This window comes from Silurus meridionalis, chromosome 9 (genome assembly GCF_014805685.1).
Source record: "Silurus meridionalis isolate SWU-2019-XX chromosome 9, ASM1480568v1, whole genome shotgun sequence".
NCBI lineage: Eukaryota > Metazoa > Chordata > Actinopteri > Siluriformes > Siluridae > Silurus > Silurus meridionalis.
In genome coordinates, this window is record NC_060892.1 from 25,702,245 (window position 1) to 25,725,625 (window position 23,381).

General features: G+C 38.8%; 1 protein-coding gene and 1 long non-coding RNA gene across 3 annotated transcripts; both read right to left on the minus strand.

Moving 5' to 3' along the window:
- Window positions 1-272: 272 nt before the first annotated feature.
- Window positions 273-9,386, minus strand: LOC124390801. Of its 2 annotated transcripts, none has more exons than XR_006926860.1 (3): window positions 9,120-9,386; window positions 943-1,179; window positions 273-404 (listed from the first exon to the last, which is right to left on the minus strand). It is a non-coding gene; the product is annotated as an uncharacterized LOC124390801 (long non-coding RNA). The 2 variants fall into 2 exon arrangements; XR_006926861.1 differs by lacking the exon at window positions 9,120-9,386 and adding an exon at window positions 3,149-3,313.
- A 3,634-nt stretch (window positions 9,387-13,020) lies between these two features.
- LOC124391368 (keratin, type I cytoskeletal 19-like) lies at window positions 13,021-15,856 on the minus strand. The gene is made up of 8 exons (XM_046857901.1): window positions 15,305-15,856; window positions 15,090-15,172; window positions 14,799-14,955; window positions 14,345-14,506; window positions 14,124-14,249; window positions 13,353-13,573; window positions 13,213-13,226; window positions 13,021-13,110 (listed from the first exon to the last, which is right to left on the minus strand). Exons 1-8 carry the CDS (start codon window positions 15,749-15,751, stop codon window positions 13,061-13,063), a joined length of 1,260 nt encoding a protein of 419 aa, XP_046713857.1. The 5' UTR covers window positions 15,752-15,856; the 3' UTR covers window positions 13,021-13,060.
- Between the last annotated feature and the right edge of the window lie 7,525 nt (window positions 15,857-23,381).

Consider the following 23,381-nt stretch of genomic DNA (forward strand, 5'->3'; position numbering starts at 1 on the left):
CTTAATGTGTCCCTCAGAAGAACTTAATGGGTCATGTCCTGAATGAATGATATAAAGCTTTTCTCTATAACTAGTTTGTTGAGCCAGTCTGTCCTCTTTTTAAAAGAAACATAGGCCTTGCATCCTTTGGCACGTCGACTTCGTTGAGTGCATGCTCCAGAGCGCTTCCATAAAAATAAGAAATATCCATGTTTTTGATTTTGAAGACTTGCAGAATTCACAGTCCTGAAGTTGGCGTCTTTGGATGCGTTTATAGCAGTAAATCTTTGCTAAATAAATTTACAGGCATCCAAATGATTTTCTAAAACATGGACTGTTATAGCTGTCTCTTTTTTGTTTCCTTTAAAGCACTCCTCTCTGTAGACTGTTGTTTTTATAAATTCCTCCATCTCTAATGTCAAAATCTAAAGAGAAAAGAGACAAAAACAATTAGATTAAACATTAATAATGTAAAGTGAAAATCCATGAAAATCTTAAGAAAACATCATATTCATATGGAACAGAAAAAATCAGTGATGACTTAAAGTCATCATATTCATTGTAATAGAATAAATGATCTGTTTTAATCGGTTCTACCTGGATCTCAATGGGGATCGCAGTAGGGTCTCAAGTTGTGTCTGATGGTGGTCAGAGCTGAATGATCTGTGCGGTGCTCAAACTAATGCTGCTTTGATCCGCATTTCGTTCGTCTTTAAATGCAACTATTTAATCGCATCTCTTTACCAGCTATCAACAGTCGTTATTAGACTGTTTTAACTGGCGCTAGAAAGTTAACGGTAACCTACATCAGTAAAAGGCTAACGGGGTTAACTTGGCAATTCAAACTAATATTACAATTTCTGCTGTGAAATCCCCACAAATCTAAAAAGAAATATAAAGCTTACTATCATTAATATACTTCTGTAAAATGATACCATAAGAAAAATTAAGGCACGGTCCTACCTTTTTGCTGGTGGCACATCCTGAGTTTGCCACTGGTGCGGTGCAGGTGCAAACCGTTATTTATTTTGTATTTTGGCGGACTCTGCAAAATGGTGATAGTAATTGGGTCGCGCATATTGATGACGTCATAAACGCTGATTGCTGAGGAAGTTGTTGTCCCAGGGTCATCATAAAAAAATATTGATCTCAGGGCATCAAGGACTTGGCAAAATCAGGACGTGCCACCACAAACATCACCTATAAAACAGCACAAACCATCAGCAACCATTTACACACCAAACTCACACCTTTTTCTTTAACTTTTACCCTTTTCATGGATTTTATAACACGAGCGGTCCAGCAGCAGAACACCGCCCCCTACTGGAGCAACAGTCAAATTATAACTTTTTAGTCCGAAACATAAAGTGATGGACAGTAGGAGGCGCAGTTAATACACATTTATTTCTTAAATCAATAATTAGCAGGTTTTATACTGCTATCATACCGATACATGCATTTATAGATTACATAGAAATGTTTGATACTGTACCAAAGGCATCTACATATTTATGCATTACATCATACATTATTTTTAGCAGAAGCATCGATATTAACCTCATAAAATGACCCTGGGTTTTCCCCACAATTTTGTATTATTTTTTTTTCTGTGCATTACAGTTTTCCTGGGGATTTTAAATAAATACAAATTGTGTGTTTTCCTGAAAATTCAACAGAAAAGAAAAGAAAAAAGTATAAGCGGTTCATGAAAAACAGAATGCAGTAGCTGCGTAGTTATGACTTTATACATGAATTATTAAATAGTTGATGAATTATTGTGACTAGCTTTCAGTCAGTACACATCCAACCTCACAACGTTCATCTTTTATTAAAAATAAAACATATTTATTGTATTACTTTGATGATCTGTAGACAATATCTCCGGTGCATTTTCACACAGGAGATCTGAAATGTATTTCACACACTAATTAGTGCACTACTTTATCTAAAAAAAACAACTTTCAACTCTTGTTGCAAGAAATAAATAGGTACCAATTGCGCCTTCTACTGGCCACTGACTTTTTTGTTTCGGACAGAAGTTGTAATTTGACTGTTGCTCCAGTAGGAGGCGGTGTACCGCTGCTGGTCAGCTCGTGTTATAAAATCCATGAAATGGGTAAAAGTTAAAAAAAGGTGTGAGTTTGGTGTGTAAATGGTTGCTGATGGTTTGTGGTGTTTTGTAGGAGATGTTTGTGGTGAGTGTGTAAGTGTACGGTGTTGATGTAGAGTGTAAAATGAGTGTATTGAGGATGAGAAGATGAGAGAATGAGAGAATAAAAGGAGAGCTGGATGATGTTGTGTAGTATAAAGTGAGAGTAAAAGACTGAGTCCCGCTGTATCGCCCAGGCTACACTGCAGTGTCTATTCACAGGCGCGATCCCACTACTGATCGGCACGGGGGCTTTGACCTGCTCCGTTCCCGACCTGGGCCGGTTCACCCCTCCTTAGACGACCTGGTGGTCCCGAGCTCCCTCAGGAGCACCATATCGATACCGAGCTTAGTGCGGACACCCGATCGACATAGTCCACTGCAGTCCAGAACCCCTGAACTCAAGCGATCCGCCAGCCTCAGCCTCCCAGTAGCTTGGATTACAGGCACGCGCCACCGCGCCCGGCGAGAGAAGTGCACACATCAGCCGCTTTTCAATACTGCTCTGAGATACTGCCCTCCAGCGGACACTACAGACACTACACCGGTATTAATTTCCTTATTTCTTCTCTTGGGTTTATCACATTCCAAATCAGTTAAATCCAATATTTCTTCCCTTATAAATAAATATATATTGCATATAACGTCTTTAATTTCAGGAGTTATAAGATCTCATATGGACTACTGAAAACCAGCTCGTAATTAGTGAACTGATAACATGCTAACTTTAGTAGTAAACTCTGATAGCCAAACAGTGGCAAATTAAATTACAAAGGTTTTAGAAGTAGCTGTTCAACACGTTTAATTTTGGAATATTCAACACCATCCTAATCACTGCTGTGCAGCCTGAACAATACAGCAGGACTCAGACTTTTATTAGTAAAAGAAAGCTTTATATACCGAGCCACAAATGGCTGCTGTAAAAAATATATAATTGCTAGACAAAAAATCTGTAAGTATTTTAGCATTTAATGTTTACATTAAAAATTTGGGACTTTTAGAAATATAAAAGCTACTTACAGCTTTTTTATCCCAAGAATCCAGACTCGTTGAGGTGCACACTCAGACCTGCTGCAACTGAATTTTACTGATCTAATTGTTAGAAAAAATGTGTAGGAATAAACAAACTTATATACAGAACCCATGGAGACAAATGTCAACATATATTTTTTATAAAGGAAAAGATGCTGTCTGTAGTGTCCGCTAGGGGGCAGTATCTCAGAGCAGTATTGAAAAGCAGTTAAAGTGTGCAGTTCTCTCGCCGGGCGCGGTGGCGCGTGCCTGTAATCCAAGTTACTGGGAGGCTGAGGCTGGCGGATCGCTTGAGTTCAGGGGTTCTGGACTGCAGTGGACTATGTCGATCGGGTGTCCGCACTAAGCTCGGTATCGATATGGTGCTCCTGAGGGAGCTCGGGACCACCAGGTCGTCTAAGGAGGGGTGAACCGGCCCAGGTCGGGAACGGAGCAGGTCAAAGCCCCCGTGCTGATCAGTAGTGGGATCGCGCCTGTGAATAGACACTGCAGTGTAGCCTGGGCGATACAGCGGGACTCAGTCTTTTACTCTCACTTTATACTACACAACATCATCCAGCTCTCCTTTTATTCTCTCATTCTCTCATCCTCAATACACTCATCTAACACTCTACATCAGGGGGCCAAAACTCAAAGCACACTTTAGGTCACGGGCCAAACAGGATAAACATTTATTGAACACACTAAAACTAAATGGTTTTTTTTTACATAAATATGAATAAAAAAAGACAGGAATAATATTTCAGAATAAATCAACTTAAACTTTAAATAACTTAAAATATTTTGCTCTCCATAAAAATATATCCTGCCAAAATTATACAAGTTAGAAATATGAACATGCTGCGAAAACCCCCCTGAAAAAATCAATAAAAATTGTGCTTTTAAGTAAACGTAAAAATAACCACAAATCAAAACAATCAGATTTCTTTGCTCTTATGCTATACAAAAAAAAAAAATAATTTAAAATAACTTAAAATATTTTGCTCTCCATTAAAATATCTCCTGTCAAACACAAGACGTCTCACAGCTTCATCATGCAGCTCTTCAGAAACTCTCCCTCAGTAAATAACCGGCTGATGTGCCTCTGATTTCTCCTCTGCTTTCACACCAGCTTCACTTTGTGATTTTGCTCTGGTGAAAAAACGTCTGCTGAAATGTCAGATTCTTCTTTAACTCTTTTAATTTCTGTATCTTCTGCTCTGCATTCAGGTTTTTCAGCTTCTCCTGATGTTTTGTCTCGTAGTGGCGTCTTAAATTCCTAAATTATAGCCACATTCGCTCCACAAATAAGACTCAGCCTCCCATCGGTTTTGAAAGGCCCTGTTTTCAGAATCCACTTTTCTCTTGGCCATTGTGAAGAGCTAGCTTTGCAATAATTTACAATAGGGTTGTATACATTAACAAAAGCTTGACTTAATTAACACTGGAATGTTTCCAGGGAGCCTGGCGTTTGGCAAGTCAGCTGAAGTGCTGCATAATGGGATCTGTAGTTTCTTTCATCAGCGACTCATATCGCCGGGCAATAAATAACAATAATAATAGATCTATATAAAATGATCTGGCGGGCTGTATATAATTGTACATTGGGCCACATCTGGCCCGCGGGCCTTGAGTTTGATGCATATGCTCAACACCTCAACCTCATCAACACGCTTTAAACACCGTACTCTTACACACTCACCACAAACATCACCTACAAAACACCACAAACCATCAGCAACCATTTACACACCAAACTCACACTTTTTTCTTTAACTTTTACCCATTTCATGGATTTTATAACACAATCTGTGGAGCAGCAGTACACCGCCTCCTACTGGAACAACAGCCAAATTACAACTGTATAGTACAAAACATAAAGTCATTGCCAGTAGGAGGCGCAATTGGTACACATTTATTTCTTGCAACAACCACAAGCAGCTTTTCACACACTGAAATTTTACAAATATATACATTTATAAATTATATAAAATTATTACATTTTGTACCGAACACACTGGAGAAGTACACTTCAGAACTCTAAACAGACTGAAAAAACAATGTGTAAAAATGGGAGGAAAGAATCATGTGTAATGGTTGCTGATTGTTTGTGGTGCTTTGTAGGAGATGTTTGTGGTGAGTGTGTAAGTGTACGGTGTTTAAAGCGTGTTGATGTAGGGTGTAAGATGAGTGTATTGAGGATGAGAAGATGAGAGAAAGAGAGAATAAAAGGAGAGCTGGATGATGTTGTGTAGTATAAAGTGAGAGTAAAAGACTGAGTCCCGCTGTATCGCCCAGGCTACACTGCAGTGTCTATTCACAGGCGTGATCCCACTACTGATCGGCACGGGGGCTTTGACCTGCTCCGTTCCCGACCTGGGCCGGTTCACCCCTCCTTAGACGACCTGGTGGTCCCGAGCTCCCTCAGGAGCACCATATCGATATCGAGCTTAGTGCGGACACCCGATCGACATAGTCCACTGCAGTCCAGAACCCCTGAACTCAAGCGATCCACCAGCCTCAGCCTCCCAGTAGCTTGGATTACAGGCACGCGCCACCGCGCCCGGTGAGAGCAGTGCACACATCAACCGCTTTTCAATACTGCTCTGAGATACCCTCTAGCGGACACTACAGACACTACATCGGTATTCATTTTCCTCTCTCTTCTCTGGGGATTATCACATTCAAAATCAGTTCCAAATCCAATATTTCTTCCCTTATAAACAAATATATATTGCATATAACGTCTTTAATTTCAGAAGTTAAAAGATCTCACCTGGACTACTGAAAACCAGCTCGTAATTAGTGAAATGATAACATGCTAACTTTAGTAGTAAACTCTGATAGCCAAACAGTGCCCCATGAAATTACAAAGGTTTCAGAAGTAGCTGTTCAACACGTTTAATTTTGGAATCCTTAACACCATCCTGATCACTGCTGTGCAGCCTGAACAATACAGCAGGACTCAGAACGCCACAAGCCACAACCCAGCCAACATTTTCATGTGGGCCCCATGTGGGTTTTTGATGGGCTGTCACTTGGGCCATGCATGGGCAACCCAAATGGGGCCCAGAGAAATTTGTCCATCGGCTCCACATGGGCCCCATGTGTGTTAGCCCAGAAGGGTGACTGATGGGTCCATGGTGGGCTTTAAGTGGGGCCTGTATAGGTGTTCTTTATATGGGCCCATTTGGGTCCCAGATAGGTGTTAAAAATGGGGCTACATGTGGGCCCCTTATGGGGTTGATATGGGACCACAGTGGGTGAGAATTGGGTCCCATTTATTAATTATATGATTGATTTCTGTGGTTGAACTTAACATGTACTTAATCTAACTATGGAAAATCCACTGTCAAATTATTCCAAACCTCAGTTACAATGTAAAACTGTGCCTGACCAAACAAAGAACTTATATTAGTTGATTTTATGTGCTGCTCTATGTTTAAAATTCAAACTCAAAATGTGTAAATCACATTTAATTTAAATTAATTCAACTAAAAAAACAGGAAACAGGAATAACATAATTACTAAAGTAGAATAGTTCACTGGTGGGTCTATGCAGATTTCTTGGCTGCATACATACAAAACAGTAAAGAAAGAGAAGACAGAAAAGGCCAATTAGGACATTTTAAAATACTACCATTTACAGCAGCATCTAAAAAAACATGCATCAATATAATTAAGACATATCCTAGAATCTCATCAGTGAATTGTTCCCACCTCTGCCTCACACAGTAATAACCAGTGTTGGGCAACGTTACTTTTAAAAGTAATGCATTACAATATTGAGTTACTCCCCAAAAAAGTAACTAATTACGTTACTTAGTTACTTTTTATGGAAAGTAATGCATTATATTACTTTTGCGTTACTTTTGCGTTACTTGTATATCTTTCAGGCCTTACAGGTGTAACAGGTATAATATAGATAATTGACATTAAGAAATAAGTTATATTAGGGCAAAAGACATTTCTTAAACATTTAAAATGCTTAATAACTTCTTAGAGAACAATAAGATGATTGACAAAATTTTGACCACAAGGCTGAACACTTTCCAGTCGCACTTCTGTACACTGCTTTTTAATCTGCCTTCGGCGTCAGAAATGTAACGGAGTCGTTCGTGTTTATAAGGTTAAGGGTGTGGGCTGCACACTGGGGTTGTGGAGGGAGAACATACCTTTTGCTGTCATCTCGTAAAACATCGTGCAATTCCGTAAATATGACCTCGTCCTCGTCTACATCATTCTCTGCTTCATCATCAGCTTGAAACATTCTGAACACTTTTACAAAAATTATCAGTGACCGTGGCAGTTTATCTTCCCACAAAGAGCAAATGAGCTGTGAATTTGCTCTCTTTCTTTGCTGTGATGGCATCGTACATATGTCTCCCACGGAAAACTTTTATTCTGAGCAGTCAAAAGAGCTGCAGTGGTAAAAGTTTTTATATTTCTGTCTCCATTTCCATATATTCAACATTATACACACACACACACACACACACACACACACACACACACACATCTGTAGTGTTGTGCTTTGCATGCAGATGTTTTTATTTATTTTTTAAGTGGTATTTTTTGCAGTTTGGCTTTTCACCAACACATAATCTACACTTAACCATTATCCCTTTCTCCTTTTCCTTGACTATTTCAAAATAATAAGAATACTTCCATCACAGTGATGTAATTCTCTGGTTTGCCATCTCCGCTTCTGACCAGCTTCTGTTCCCGTGGCTCGCACGTATGAGTGCGCGATTCTACGTGACTACGTTCATTTTAATTCAGTATTAATTTTTTTAATGCAAAATAATTTAACTGGAAAGTAACTTGCATTACTCAGATATTAATGTGTAAATTTATAAAGTAACGCGCTACTTTACTCATTGCTCCAGAGAAGTAATATTATTACGTAACGCACGTTACTTGTAACGCGTTACCCCCAACACTGGTAATAACTTATGCCGGGGGAACAGTCATGGAATCCAAAACTTATGAATGTAACAATTAAAATATTAACCTTGCGTCTTAACTTGACTCTTAAACGAATATTTGGCCATTGCCAAAAGCCAGTGATTGAACAATGATTCTGATCAGCTGAAAGATGTAAGTCACACCTCGGATCATGGTGACCCAGAAAGTTCAACGCACTGCAACTGAAGAAAACATATGCAAATAGAAAAAACACCAGCAAATCAAGAAAACATCTTCATCAGTTAAACAACACGTGCTGCAAATCCTCCCAACGCAACTAAATAATTTGCACTCAAATAGCACAGACCACAAAATAAATGTTTCATGGGGACCCCAACAGGTGACGATCCCGGGACTGCTTGTTCAGTGTCTATTGATCAGTGGTGTTGGTTGTTAATCTGAAAGGTGAGGGTTTTTTTTTTATTTTAACATCCTGATCATGATTCCTTGGCTTTGCCAGTTAACATAATAAAGTTTTACAGTTAATTGTGTATTTCATCAGATTATTTAGGATGATAATATACAAAAGGCCAAGGAATCATAAATAAACAATGATAAAATAAACAAACAACTCACCTTTCAGGTCATCGACACACATCAACACCACTGACGAATAGACATTGAACAATAAGCAGCCCCAGACTGGTTTGTCACTTGTTGTGGTCCCCTTGAAACATTTATTTTGTGATCTGTGCTATTTGGTTGTGTTGTAAGGATTTGCAGCATGTTTCTGTACTTGGTTGCATTGTGAGGGTTTACAGCACGTGTTGTCAAACTGATAACGTTGTATTTTTATTTGCTGGTGTTTTTTTTTAAATTTGCATGTGTTTTCTTAAGTTGCAGCGTGTTGAGCTCTCTCAGCCACCGTATAGGATGCCTTGAGGATCAATAATTTATAAGATATTTTTTCATTTCAGGGTGGAGTATTGCCTTAATTAAACAGAGGCAAAAACAGTGATTGGGATAAAATAATATTAATTGTGCAGCCCTAGCTATAGGTTATAAGACTTACACTTCCAGCTGTATTGCAATCTGATCATGGTCCCGCTGGGCTCTGAAAGCACGGTTGCCTTCTCTGTCTCTTGCATTTGTGAACCATTTACCAAGTGCTGTCTCCAGCTCTTTCTTACTGACAGTTTTCAGCAAACGGTTCTGCTTCAGGCTTCCTGTAAAGCAAATAAATTATATAAAGTAGAGCATGCTACTGTATCAACCAGGGCACAATCCATTATTTGTATACATGCAAGTTACATGAGCATAAGACTATCAGTCAAAAAAAAAAAAACTGACTGACTTTATGAACGGCGCAAAATGACGTTCATTATCTTTAACGTTTAATCATATTTTTTAGTAATGTTTCGAAATGATAGAAATATGAACGTTTTTACCACCCCTACCTATTTCACCTAAATCACATTAAAATAAAGTTAAATATTGTCACAATCTCCTTAGAGCTTTTCTCTGTGTATTGTATATTTATAAAGGTAGTGAAGAGAAAGAGACTCCACAGTGCTTTTACTGTTTCACCCTCCTGTTATCATGAGGACACTATATAGAGAAAACATTTTAGTAGACAATTTAATAGTTATCTGCTAATCGTTAAGAATGTTCAGTTCTCCACAGGTGTTTATCTCTGAGGTAAACCAGTTCACTCGCCACACTTACCTTTTTATATCGTGCCTGTAACTTTAATTACCACAAATCTATCAGAAGTATACATTACATGTTTTTTTTAATGTTCATATACAGAACCCTTGGAGATAAATGTCAACATATATTTTGTATAAGGGAAAGTATGCTGTCTGTAGTGTCCGCTAGAGGGCAGTATCTCAGAGCAGTATTGAAAAGCGGCTGATGTGTGTACTTCTCTCGCCGGGCACAGTGGCGCGTGCCTGTAATCCAAGCTACTGGGAGGCTGAGGCTGGCGGATCGCTTGAGTTCAGGGGTTCTGGACTGCAGTGGACTATGTCGATCGGGTGTCCGCACTAAGCTCGGTATCGATATGGTGCTCCTGAGGAAGCTCGGGATCACCAGGTCGTCTAAGGAGGGGTGAACCGGCCCAGGTCGGGAACGGAGCAGGTCAAAGCCCCCGTGCCGATCAGTAGTGGGATCGCGCCTGTGAATAGACACTGCAGTGTAGCCTGGGCGATACAGCGGGACTCAGTCTTTTACTCTCACTTTATACTACACAACATCATCCAGCTCTCCTTTTATTCTCTCATTCTCTCATCTTCTCATCCTCAATACACTCATTTTACACTCTACATCAACACGCTTTAAACACCGTACACTTACACACTCACCACAAACATCTCTTACAAAACACCACAAACCATCAGCAACCATTTACACACCAAACTCACACCTTTTTCTTTAACTTTTACCCATTTCATGGATTTTATAACACAAGCTGTCCAGCAGAACACCGCCTCCTACCGGAACAACAGTCAAATAACAACTTTTAAGTCCGAAACATAAAGTTTACGCCAGTAGGAGGCGCAGTTGATACACATTTATTTCTTAAATCAATACTTAGCAGCTTTTATACTGTTATTATACCGATACATGCATTTATAGATTACATAGAAATATTTGATATTGTACCAGAGGCATCTTAATATTTATGCATTACATCATACATCATTTCTAGCAGAAACATCGATATTAACCTCATAAAATGACCCTGGGTTTTCCATGCATTTTTGTAATTTTCTTTTTTGTGCATTAAAGTTTTCCTTGGGATTTTAAATGAATACCAATTGTGTGTTTTTGTGAAAATTCAACAGAAAAGAAAAGGAAAATCTTTTATTTAAAATAAAACATATTTATTGTATTACTTTGATGATCTGTAGACAATATCTCCGGTGCATGTTCACACAGGAGTTCTGAAATGTATTTCGCACACTAATTAGTGCTCTTCTTTGTCTAAAAAAACAACTTTCAACTCTCAACAACCACAAACATGGATTACACTTAACCTGTACCTCAAATTCTCACTAGGAATGATCACCTAATGAAGTTCTCTGAAGGCAATCTGTCATTTGGTTCCTGTGTCCATTAAAATGTCCTGTTTTGTAGATCATCTTCAAGTTGGCTGAATGTTTAGATAACATTAAGCTTTACAAATAACATGTGTTTAATGGTGTCTACATTTAATAACAGTCTGAGCCGGCCTGCAAACATCAGTGGAGGTTCTAAGTTCTGAGTTTTATGGGGGTAGGATATGATTTCATACCGATCTTCAAACTGACTTATACCTGCTCCATTCAAAGGAAGCAAGCAGTTGTGTCGTCTGAATTGCATTAGGAATGAACAAGATTTTCTTACAAATGATGGATATTTCAACACTCCAAGAATATTCGACTCAGCATTTTTCTTCACTAATTCATGTTTGCAGAAAGTACTTTCAAGATCAGGGTCATAGCAGATTCATCTGCTGCCTTAAGCAAAGACAAATAAAGATTCATGAAACAAAAATTAAAAGAGCAATTTTTTTTTTATAGTACAGTACAATTATTGAAAAAATGCGTCTAAGAACTGCAGCAAAAATCTCAGCTTTCAGCCGTAATTCAATGACTAACACTGACATGGTTTAAGGTCCCACCCTTGCATGGTGACGGAACACGTACTGTACATGCACACCCTGCTTCGATATATGCCTCATTACGACCGGCCTCGAGAGTTTGCTATTAATTTATGGCTTTATTGTTATGCTGTAGAACAGATAAGAACACTCCTGACTGTGAAAACACAGTGCACTTTGAATGTGAGTTCCTGTCCTTAAGTAAACAGTGTGGCCGCACCTAGTCTAGCCTTCAAACAAGCCCAGGGATGTTGGTTTAGCCTTAATAATAAGAGCAAGTCTTCTAAAGTTCCTTCATTCGGGAATAAAAAATAGAATTATTATGGCTCACACACTTTTGGGAGATCCACATAATTATTGTATCATTAAGCCAGAATGAGCTTAATCCTGTATCAGTGAAGATGTAAACAACTGTATATTTTATAGTATACATTATAATCCTCCGAATTTTGTATCCATTGATAAACATAGAAGGTTTAACGCTATGAGAATGTGCTCAAGTTCTCAAGTTTTTTTTATACTTGTTCTTTGCTCTCTATGACACACACCGAAAGTTCATTGCTGCTTTTTTCCATTCTTTTTCTCCAGAGCGAGGGCAAAGAGCACGGCTGATAAAAGCGAGGTTGAGTGGTCTCCGGGAATTCTTTATAAAGGCTAAGCTTTGCTTTTCCACTCAGTGTTTTTGTGATGAAACGGCTTCCTGGCAACAGTTTCCATGCTTCCCAAATGTGGCTTTGGAGAGAGAACAGTCGGAGTGTGTTTAAATTGGAAAATCAAATGTGTTGTAATGGTGGCAGAGTGGACTAGGCGGCACCGTACACAACAAACATGGAACATATTAGCAAAAGCCAATGTTTGTGTGTGTGTGTGTGTGTGTGTGTGTGTGTGTGTGTGTGTGTGCAACATCAAGTTTTATTTGCTCTTTTATGGCTTTTATTCATGTTAAATATTAGCGATATACTATTTTGTGTGAGCACAGTTTTTTGAGAGTGCAGGTTTCTGTCCTGTACAGCTTCATATCATGTGTGGTGTGTGTTTGTCTGTGTATGTCTGTGTGTCAGTGTGTTTGTTTCTATTTGATCAAATAAGTGTTTGTTCCTTCTTGCATTTGAAAAAAGCCACAGCAGAACAGCGATAAATTTGCCAGCAGCTTTTTTATTTCCAGAGAAAGATTTTACTCACACAACAACAACAACAACCACAACAAGGAAGTGGATTATATCTTTCTAAAATTAAAACAGTTATTTCCTGGGTTTTTTGGCCATGAATGACAATTGTCTATTGTCATACCACAAGCAACAACCACTGAAACAATGCTTTAGTTTTTTTGTGTGTGTGTGTGTGTGTTTCTCCAGAATGCAGTGCTTTGCTTAGCTGACTGAGCGCACGGTGGTGGTGGTAGTGACCGTGCTGGACCCACCTGAAAAAGAATATGTATATATACAATATATGTTCATAATTTGCTCTAAAGAACCTCAAGAATTTAAATAATATATCTACAATAACAGGAAGTGATTATTACCTGTGCCAGGAGTCCTATGGAGGGAAATAAAGAAAATATTATTTATTTAGCTTCATAATGCACAGCTAATCAAGCATCAGATACACTGTATGCTATAGTATTTCTGCTTAAGAATGTGTGTACATGTACACTGTAAGTACCTGGACTCTTCCTTCTCCAGGAGGCTTCTGTAGACGGCGATCTCCTGCTCTAAACGACTCTTGATGTCCAGCAACATTCTGTATTCCTGGCCCTGCTGCTCGATGCTACCACGCACCTGTGCCAACTCTCCCTCTAGCATGTTAATCTGGTTCTGGAAGCCTGCTAGCATAGCGCTGTAGCGAGCTTCTGTCTCGGCTACAGTGTTCTCCAGGGCTCCTTTCTGCATGCCAGAGAAATCAAGGAAAATATAAGTGAGATTGCTTAGTGTTTTAAATGCACTGAAATAGTGGATGTTCTAATTTCTATGGCCACTCCGTTCCTCATACCAGAAGGATTGCTCATTATTGAAGCAAGGTTTTTAAATAACCTTGGACTTTTAGAAGCCACACACCTGACAGAGTATTTCCAAAGTCCTGTTTGGAACGATTTGGCAGGATAGTAACAGTTACACCAAGGTGCTGCAAGTCTGCACCTAAGCTCCAGAAACGTTAGCTGTTTTGTTCACTTTTTTCCACAAAATGTCTCCACATTCCATACTCCCTAGATCATTCTGTTTCTCTGGGATATGAACCCAAGTTGCTCTTGGCAGGCTTCCCCACCAATATGCCTGGTTTTAGTTATCCTCCTCCCACCCATTTCTACATCCTCCCCACTTATTCCCTTTATTATCCTTATTTGACCTCTTATGTAACTTTTTTCATGAATTCTGTAATGATCTCTCCCTGTACATTTCTTCCCCTTTCATTCATTATCCCTGTTTTGAGTCTCACCATGCTTAGTTGCGACTGTAGTTCAATTTCCAATCCTTGCAGGGTTCTTCTCAAGTCTGTGAGCTCTGTCTTGGAGGTTTGAATGGTCTCAGTGTTGATGGCAACCTCCTTGTTTATCGCTGCCGACTTAAACAGAGGAACACACGAGTGTCAAACAGGAAATCTTTTACATTACAATCAATGATCAGAACAAAATGTATTATCCTAAAATACTGACTCACCTTGTCATTGAACCAAGTCTCTTGTTCTCTGCGGTGCTTATCTGTGATAGATTCGTATTGAGAACGGATCTCATCCAAGACCTTGTTCAGATCCTGCTGAGGCGCAGCGTCGACCTCCACGTTCACGTTTCCAGAGAGCTGAGATCTCATAGCTTCCAGTTCCTACAAGCAAAAATTATTTGGGGATCATTCTGGTGTTTTCATTTGCAAAAGTCCTGAGAGCAACTTCAAGAGAGCTGCAACCTAATATGGAGATCTTTTAAGAATGGTGTCTTTTTCAGCAAACAGATTCTTGGCAGAAGGCTGCACTTGGCTTGTTCAACAAAAGTATTCAAATTGCTCTAAAGATGACATCACTTTTTTATGCATTCCATAATTTTTTTCATTCTCATGGTGAAGTGCAGCCTTGTTTGGTGCAGATGTGGTTGGTCATAGCGATGAGAACGTTACTAACCTCCTGATGGTTCTTCTTCAGGTAGGCCAACTCATCCTGCAGACCTTCGATCTGCATCTCCAGGTCAGCCTTGGTCAGGGTGGTCTGGTCAAGCAGACGGCGCAAGTTAGCAATGTCAGCTTCCACGGACTGCCGCATGATCATCTCGTGCTCGAATCTAATCAGTGGAGAAAGAAGGTCAATGCCAATGGCGTTTCTCATCACAGCTTTTAAATATTCAAATATAGTCACTTTAGCATCTTCATGTTATAGGTTAATGGTACAATATGCACAGATTTTTGGGGCACTTACTTTGTTTTGAAGTCATCTGCAGCCAGTTTGGAATTGTCAATTTGCAGTAGGATGTTAGCATTGTTGATGGTGGCATTCTTGATCTGAAATAGGGGCAGATATTGTTAGACTGAGCAGACCTTATAAAAGATTCTAAATATTCCACATTCAATTATATAACCACTAAAGAAGTAATAATTTCATAATAAAGATTTTATCTAAACTTCCAACATTACCTTATCCTTCAAGTCATTGATGGTGGCCCAGTAGGCGCTATAATCTTTTCCAGCAACTGGTCCTTTCTGCTCATAGTACTCACGGATTTTATGCTCCAGCTTAGCATTGGCGGCTTCCAGGGAGCGGACCTTGTCCAGGTAGGAGGCCAGACGATCATTCAGGTTCTGCATTGTGGCCTTCTCATTCATTTGAACGTTGGTGTCAATGTCCAGAGCAGAAGCCAGGTTGAAGCCACCATCTCCAGAGAACCCCAGGCCTCCACCATAACCAGAAGACACATTCCTTGAGATTGCTGAGGAGATCCGTGTACTACCACCGCTACCTCCGTGGACACTAAAGGATTTAGGTGCTGAGGAGAGCATGCCCATGCGGCGCTGGGAGACCATAGAACTTCCGGTGAAGCCTACAGGGCCGCTGGAATAGACAGTACGCTGGTATGAACTCATGATTACTGATGGACGGCTTTAGAGTCGAGCTGAAGAAGGAATGGCAGAGAGGATGAAGCTACCCTGAACTGGATTCTCCTGGAGTGATCTGTTCCATCTAACTCGGTCCTTTCATATAGCCTCAGCCCTGGGGCGTGTCCTGCAATGTGTGTGTGTGTGTGTGTGTGTGTGTGTGTGTGTGTGTGTGTGTGTGTGTACCAAGGAGAGGGAGGGGAAACATCAACCACCACAGTGAGGAAACAACTTTGGAATGTGTGTGTTTGTGTGTGTGTGTGTGTGTGTGTGTGTGTGTGTGTGTGTGTATGTGTGTGTGTTTGCCCATGTCCTCGAAAGTTGGTAATACAGTAAAGGAAGTGCAATGTGAGAACCAGCAGGTTTATGCTGCACTAAAAGAAATAAAACTTTTGTGGGTGTGGAATTTTTTTAATACTTGCCTGCTTTCCTTCCTTAATATCAACCAGAGTTTGAGCTCAGTGTGTGTTTCATTGTGTTACCACATACTCCTGTATCTTCTCATATTCGAAACATATGCAAAAGTTTTGTTTTAATTATGGTCATGACTAACCAATGCCTCTATATCTGTTACTGTAAAGCAATAGAATTCTGCCAAATTCATAGTGTTACTTTTATCTGCTTTTGTATAAAACATTAATCACTGAAGCATTTACATGCACATGAAGAATTCTATTCCATAAATGCACCCTTTTTTTACAACTGATATACTATCAGCTGAGTAACAATAGTGTCCTACATTAACATATCCACTGCTGGTCCAAAGTCCTACCTGCTGATCTTACTCTTTATACCTAATCTCTAAATTATCAACAATTGCCCAACATGAGCTGTTCCTGTCTGACAGTGTTACCAAAAATCAGCTCATAATTATAACCTCTTTTAAAACACTAACAACACAAGCATTCATAATAAAGTTGTTTCGCATTTTTCTTCTAGAACATATAAATTTATGCAATTTTTTAGTGATGTCCCGCATTAGGTATTCAGGGTTGAGGTCAGGATTCTGTGCAGAAGTTCTTCCACACCAAAGTTTGCATCACGTGTCTTCATGGAGATCTACAGTACATAGGAAAAATGTTGTGCAGGGATAGGTTTGAGCTTCTTAGTTCCAGTGAAATTAAATGTTAATTCGACAGCATACAAAGACTGCTGACTCTGCAGATCAGGTATGCCATTGAGCCGCCTTTCCTGCAGCACAATGAGTTAAAAAATACCTGTCAGGTTTATTGGACACTTATAGATTGCAATTTGCTGGTTAAAATAACCTCCATTCTTCTGTTCTACTAGATTTTGGAGTGTGCTTGTGGAGATTTGCATGAGATTCACTCAGCCACAGGGGTGTTTGTTAAGTCAGGTACTGATGTAGGTGAGGTGAGGAGACCTTGGTTGCAATCAGAGTTCACATTGACAGTAAATGTGAATGTGCACAATTACAATTCTGTAATGGATGCCACCCCAAAAATATTTTTTTTATCGTTTTAGCCATAAATCATCCTCCCACACACTTTTAACACACACAAAACATGTTCAAGAATACATTAATTACCATTATTTCCGGACTATTAAACGCACCCAAATATAAGCCGCACCCACTGAATTTGACAAAGATTTTTATTTTGAACATAAATAAGCCGCACCTGTCTACATTGAAACTAATGAACTTTACACAGGCTTTAATGAAAGACAGTGTCTGTTACACGGCTTGTATCTAAACAGTAGCCTACCAAGAAAGTCATTGTTCACTGTCTTCCTCATTCCTTTCACAACTATTTCTCTCGGGAGTTTATTTTTTGGCATCGTCGTGCGTTTAAAAATCACCATTGGTGAAGATTTTCTCCCGATGCCGTGCAGCTCAGAACACAGGTGAAGTGTGTTTTCATGCCCGGTTGTTTTCAGCATGACGAATGATTCGCATTTCCTGTAGACAGTCCGAATGAGCGGCAGGTCAAACGTCAGAGGAACATCATCCATATTTATGATGTGGTGCGGGCCGATTCAGTGGGAGCGCATCTGATTTAATATAAAGAATTTCATTGGTTCACCTGAACCCATCCTGCAATTTCATTGGTCTAATGCTATGGGGCTCAGTTTTTTGGCTTGAAGTTTGTGAAACCGTGAAAAACCCAGGAAAAATCCATAAATTAGCCGCTTCAGTGTTTAAGGGTGGGAAAAAAGTAGCAGCTTATAGTCCGGAAAATACGGTATATAAATTTCATTATTTTAACATAAAACTCCATAAAAACAATTATAAATTTTTGGTCTATGGTGCAATGCTTTCGGGAAAATCGGCTAAACAAATTAGTTATGTGGCAAATGCAATTTGGGGGCGTGAGATTCGAATCGTGGTAAAGCGGGGGATTACTGTATTTATATAAAAGTTTGTGTCTTCAACTTTGTGCTGTTTAGGGAAGAACAAAATATGGATAGAAAAAAAGTCAGGTGTCCTGACACTTTTGTCTACATAAAAGCAGTATTGACTGTGCAAAAAATAAACACTCTTACAGTGTTTATTTTAAAACCTGTCGGTTTTGTAAGAGACCATCTCTTTTTGTGTCTTAAGTTTTTTTTTTTCTTCTCTCTGTCTATTGTTCACTAGTGAGGTATCTGGCGAGATACAAAGTTCCAGATGTGCCTGGGAGAAATGTGTGTGTGTGTGTGTGTGTGTGTGTGAAGGGTAGAAAAAAGGTTGGCTATAGTTCAGAGATGATCTCACATCCCCTCAAAATGTTGGTTAGAGATACACAACGCCAGTCTTGCTATACGGAGTCCACCACTCCCTACAACCGAAACAGGACACACTCAGATACAGTAGAGCAGATCACAAAAAAAGTGTTGCACAGTCTTCAACTTCAGCTCAAGAAAAATTGCATAGAAAACAATAAAAGTACGTTCCTATTCTGCAGTGTACATTCTGTACTCATTTTTTGAATGGGAAGTAAATAAGGTTAAAGAATGAATACATGGAGTACTAAACGTTCACAAAAGTTGTCCCCAAACAAAAAACACCTTATAGTATATTAGAGGACTTGTCCCTAAAACCTAATTGAGCTCCGATTCTGTCTTTTGTCTGTGAAGCTTTAGTGAGTTAAGCTGGCTAAGACTCATGAGAGCTATGATTCATTGTATAAACGGCACTCCACCCTTCGGTGCTTTCTCCCCCGTGTGTCGAGGTGTGCTCAGCTCTGGGTGACAGCTCCGATAAGAATTACTCATGGTTCAACTGTGGTCTGTTTGAAAAGTCTGTTGAAAGAGAGCTTTCGCATGCTCTCGGGAATGGGCCTGCACAAGCATGGAAACACATAGTTGTTATAGCAGCAGTTGATTACAATAAGAAGTCACACTGACCACACCTTGGAGCCTCAAAGCCTATAAACCTTGGCTTTGCCTTGAAATATGTAACTAAATTTACCACTAGTTTCATTGTGCAAAGATAAAAAAAGAAGCATGGTAAAAACAGAATCTTCAGGTTAAATATCTCCCACAAAACCCACTGCTGCTATTGTTCTAAAGTCTTTAACTGGACTTGAATAAAAATACAAATGCATTCCAAAGAGTGACAGTAACCTTTTTATCCATATTGTGCAAAAGTAATGTTCATCTGCACGACAGAGATGCTTTATCTTTCCACTTACAGAGCGCGGATATTTTCAGGTTCACCCGAGCTGTAAAATCATAGCTACACTTTATAAACCAAACTATTGGGACACCGGCTTTTCCACCCATATGTGTTTTTTCTGCAAACACAGTTGGACACACACAAGTGTATCGGATGTCTTTGGATGCATTAGCATGAAATTTTCCTTTCACTTGAACTGGGAGACCCAAACCTGTGCACAAAGTCGGCTCCATGAAGAAATGCGTTAATTAAATGTAATGAATTTTTATTTCTAGAGCGCTTTTAACATGGTCTCAAGGCAGCTTTATGGAGATAAAGCAGTTATAAAAGAGTGTATAAGTTTAGTGCCTATAAATGAGTTCCTTCTCATTTTAAGTTTATCTCTAATGAGTGAGCCAGTGGAAATTGTGGCAAGGAAAAACTTCCTGAGATATCATGAGGTAAAAACTTTGAGAGGAACCATGTTCAAAAAGCACATTTCAGTCTTATGGTCAGAGGTTCTCAAACTTTTGTCTATATGTCTTTTGTCTAAGTGTATATTTATTCTGATGTATTTGTACTCTGTTTTCATGCTACACTCTTTTACCTTCAGCATTTGCTTTCTGTGCAAACCTTGACTTCATATTTCCATAGTAACTAAACAAGAGTCACAACTAAATGACCGTTTCCATATTGTTTTACATGAGCTCTATTGTTCATGGCAGGATGTCTGAGATTCCAGTTTTTAAGCCAATGTCTTAACCTGTATCGAACTGTGGAAGCTGGCGCCTAGCCACAAATTAGTTTTCCCATGTCGTAAGACGTCTGCTGACTTTCGATCATGTCATGGCAAAAAAACACACACACACACACACACACACACACACACACACACAGACACACACACACAGACACTCAGGTATGGGTGTGTGTAAATCTGGAGATAAAATGAAGGGCGACATTGTTCCCAGGCTGGCAAGGTTCCTTTTGTGCACTAGCACGGTGTCAAATTTTCCAATATAGCGAGAGTGTTTAAAACCTGTTAAATGCCACTGTGACAAATGTGGAAATTCTACATAACACTGCAAAAAAGCTTTAATTTCTATCCTGGGGTACTTGCTGATACATTTCCATACACACCTTCAGCCAGTCTTTGCTCCAAATCCTGTATAGAGTTGCCATGTTATATGAAATGACATCTTCAAAATGACAAGAACTTGCCTGTCGAAAGTATTGCCCCTATTCAATGTACCAAATTCTCAAGTAACTGGTGACAGAAAATGACAAATGATTCATCTGTTGATTTATTGCTGAGCTGTTTTATAGACCAACACTGCTCATGCAATTTTCTTCCCGTGGAGAAATTTGAGCTCTTTCATGCCGTATGCAATAAAAAGAAAAAACATTGGTTAAAAAAACAATGAGATGATGATGTTTAAAAATGAATAACACCTGGATTATTCGTCCCCAACCAACGGTGCCATGAGGCTTAGGCAGTCTGAATTCCTTATTCTTAGCTCGTGTTTTTGCTTGCCTTTGTCTAGGACCGGGAAAAACAGAGCATTGTGTAGTATACACCCTTTGTGCCATTTTATTTATCCACACTGAGTGGTGTAATAAATACCAGGTGGTCATAAAAAATGTGCAAACGTTGCACTGTGTAATTTATAGGAAGTCCGTAAACAGTAGTTCAGATTTTGCTGTGAGGAAAATATCAGTTTTCATCTGAAATGTATTATTCTTATTATTATTTATAAATTCGCATTACGATTATTTATTATTTTAAAACATTTATATTTTGACTTTCAGTAATTGAGTTTTGTGCACTTATTAGACAGCTGTATGCAAAATTTTGTGCACCCATACCTGATTGTTCATGCACAGTTAATTGATATTTGATTAAACTAAATAGAAAAAAGGAAGAAAATGCCACATACTTGGAGTTGAAAATATTTAGAACTTTTTGATATCATTTGTTAGGCTTTAATTGACTAATTAAAATTTATTAGGCACTATGATTATCAATTCCAGAGTGAGATCAAATTTCTGCAAACCTTGTGCTTAATCAAGAACCATGTGCTTTTCCAAGTAAATCACTGAGGATAAAAAAAATTAAGCTAGAAATGGAGGTACCTACACAACAGAGGAAAAGATATCAAACTGATTCTGGCTCACAGTTTTCATTGTCCAAAATAACATCATTGAGAAAGTATAGAAGACCAAAACACTGGTGCATCTGCATGGGAGAGTCTCTACAAGAAAAAACTTATCACATTACTTTATATTACACATTTGAAATACTTTACAAAGCTGCAATAAGAATATCTAGATAAGCCTGAGGAAAGATTTATCACATAACCACAATCATCAAGTTTGCTTCTAAAGACAGGAGAGTGGCGAGGTGAGAATTTGATTGAAAAAAAGAACATCTTGACTATTTCAGGTTTAGGTTGTGGGAATACCAAATGGCACAGGAGCAGATTTTACAGGTAGGCAGAAGAATTTAATATGAATAAGAATGTGACAGACATTCAAGACATTGGCTTAAAACCAATAAATCCACCATGATCTAGTTTGAATAGCCCTGACAGTCTCCACTGAAACACCGCTGAAAATCTGTGGGTAGATCATTTTCGTTTGCTGAATATACATTTATAATCGTATGCAATTAGCAAGGCAGTGTAGGGGGTTGCATTGTTCTCCTGAATGCTTGTCATGGTTTCCTCCAGGTTCTCCAGTTTCCTCTGACCTTGCCAAATCTTGCATGAGGGTGAACTGGATACACTAAATTGCCTCTGATTATGCCCGTGTGTAATCATGGTGCTCTTTGATGGACTTTGGTGGTCCTGGGATAGGCTCACTCTGATCCTGATCAGCCATTTTAAGTGAGATTTTGTTGTTTTTTTATTTGATTTTTCACTTCAGCCACTTTAGTGCAAGCATTTAAGCCTAAACATCATTTTACAGTATAAATGTTCAATGCAAATCACTCAACACTCTTAAAGCTTGAAAAAAAAAAGTTCCAGTTCAACCTTCTAGTTTACTCAGAGGCCGTGGGAAACCCACAGAGAGTAAATTGCTTGAAACTGAAATACAATCCACATTATGTATTCTTTGCATCCCACCACATAAAGTGAAAAGTAAGGCATGATAGCAACCACTTTTGGACCTGGGTGGTGCTTGTTTTTGCTTTCTAATGCCTGAAAGCTGAGCTTTGTGTAATATACACCCATAATCCTCTCTCGTCTTTCACAGTTTTTATTGTAAGGAAAGACAGGTTAGTGTTTTTTAATAAAATGACTACCTAGAAACAATTGGAGGAAAAAAGAGAAAAGAACAAACAAAACTTTCAATTCAACCAACCAAAGTAAACAATGGAGGAAAAATATATACTGTATGTATACATACTGTACATACGATAGATAGATAGATAGATAGATAGATAGATAGATAGATAGATAGATAGATAGATAGATAGATAGATAGATAGATAGATAGATAGATGTCACTGAGGCAGTGTGTGCCAAGTTACCAGGACCTACTTGTATTGACTCATGGGCACAAACACGAATCCAAATATTAGTTCAAACAACTTTTGTCTTTTGCCTAAAGGGTGATACAGTTCAACTTGATGTTGTCTGTCAAGAACTTGTCATATTTACTACACAAAATGTTCTCAGGAGTGTAAAGTAACAAACTACATGCTCTTGTGTTACAGTTCATAAGTACATTTTTCACTATTCTTTTTTTTTTTTTTTTTAATAATCAATTCACAAAAATCATATAAGTAATCAGATAAAAAAATCAGTGTGAGCATGTGCACCAACACCTGCAGCATTAGTCAGATATTCGAGATCTGAATTGCTTCCGTGGATACACAAGCAATAAGATAACGAGCTGCCATAGAAATTTTGACATTTTACAATTTAACATCCAACCTGTATAAGCTAAGTAAGTGACTAGCTAGCTACAGCTAATTACAAAAGATACCAAGCTGCAGTTTCCACTATTCATGATGTC

What these genes read in the sequence shown, in the direction of transcription:
- LOC124391368 (XM_046857901.1), bottom strand. Translation starts at nt 15,751, where the DNA reads ATGAGTTCATACCAGCGTACTGTCTATTCCAGCGGCCCTGTAGGCTTC. An exon ending in TGAAGAAGAACCATCAGGAG is followed by an intron (nt 14,507 to 14,798) that starts GTTAGTAACGTT and finishes TTTTGCTTGTAG; the next exon opens with GAACTGGAAGCTATGAGATC. An exon ending in AGACTTGGTTCAATGACAAG is followed by an intron (nt 14,250 to 14,344) that starts GTGAGTCAGTAT and finishes CCTCTGTTTAAG; the next exon opens with TCGGCAGCGATAAACAAGGA.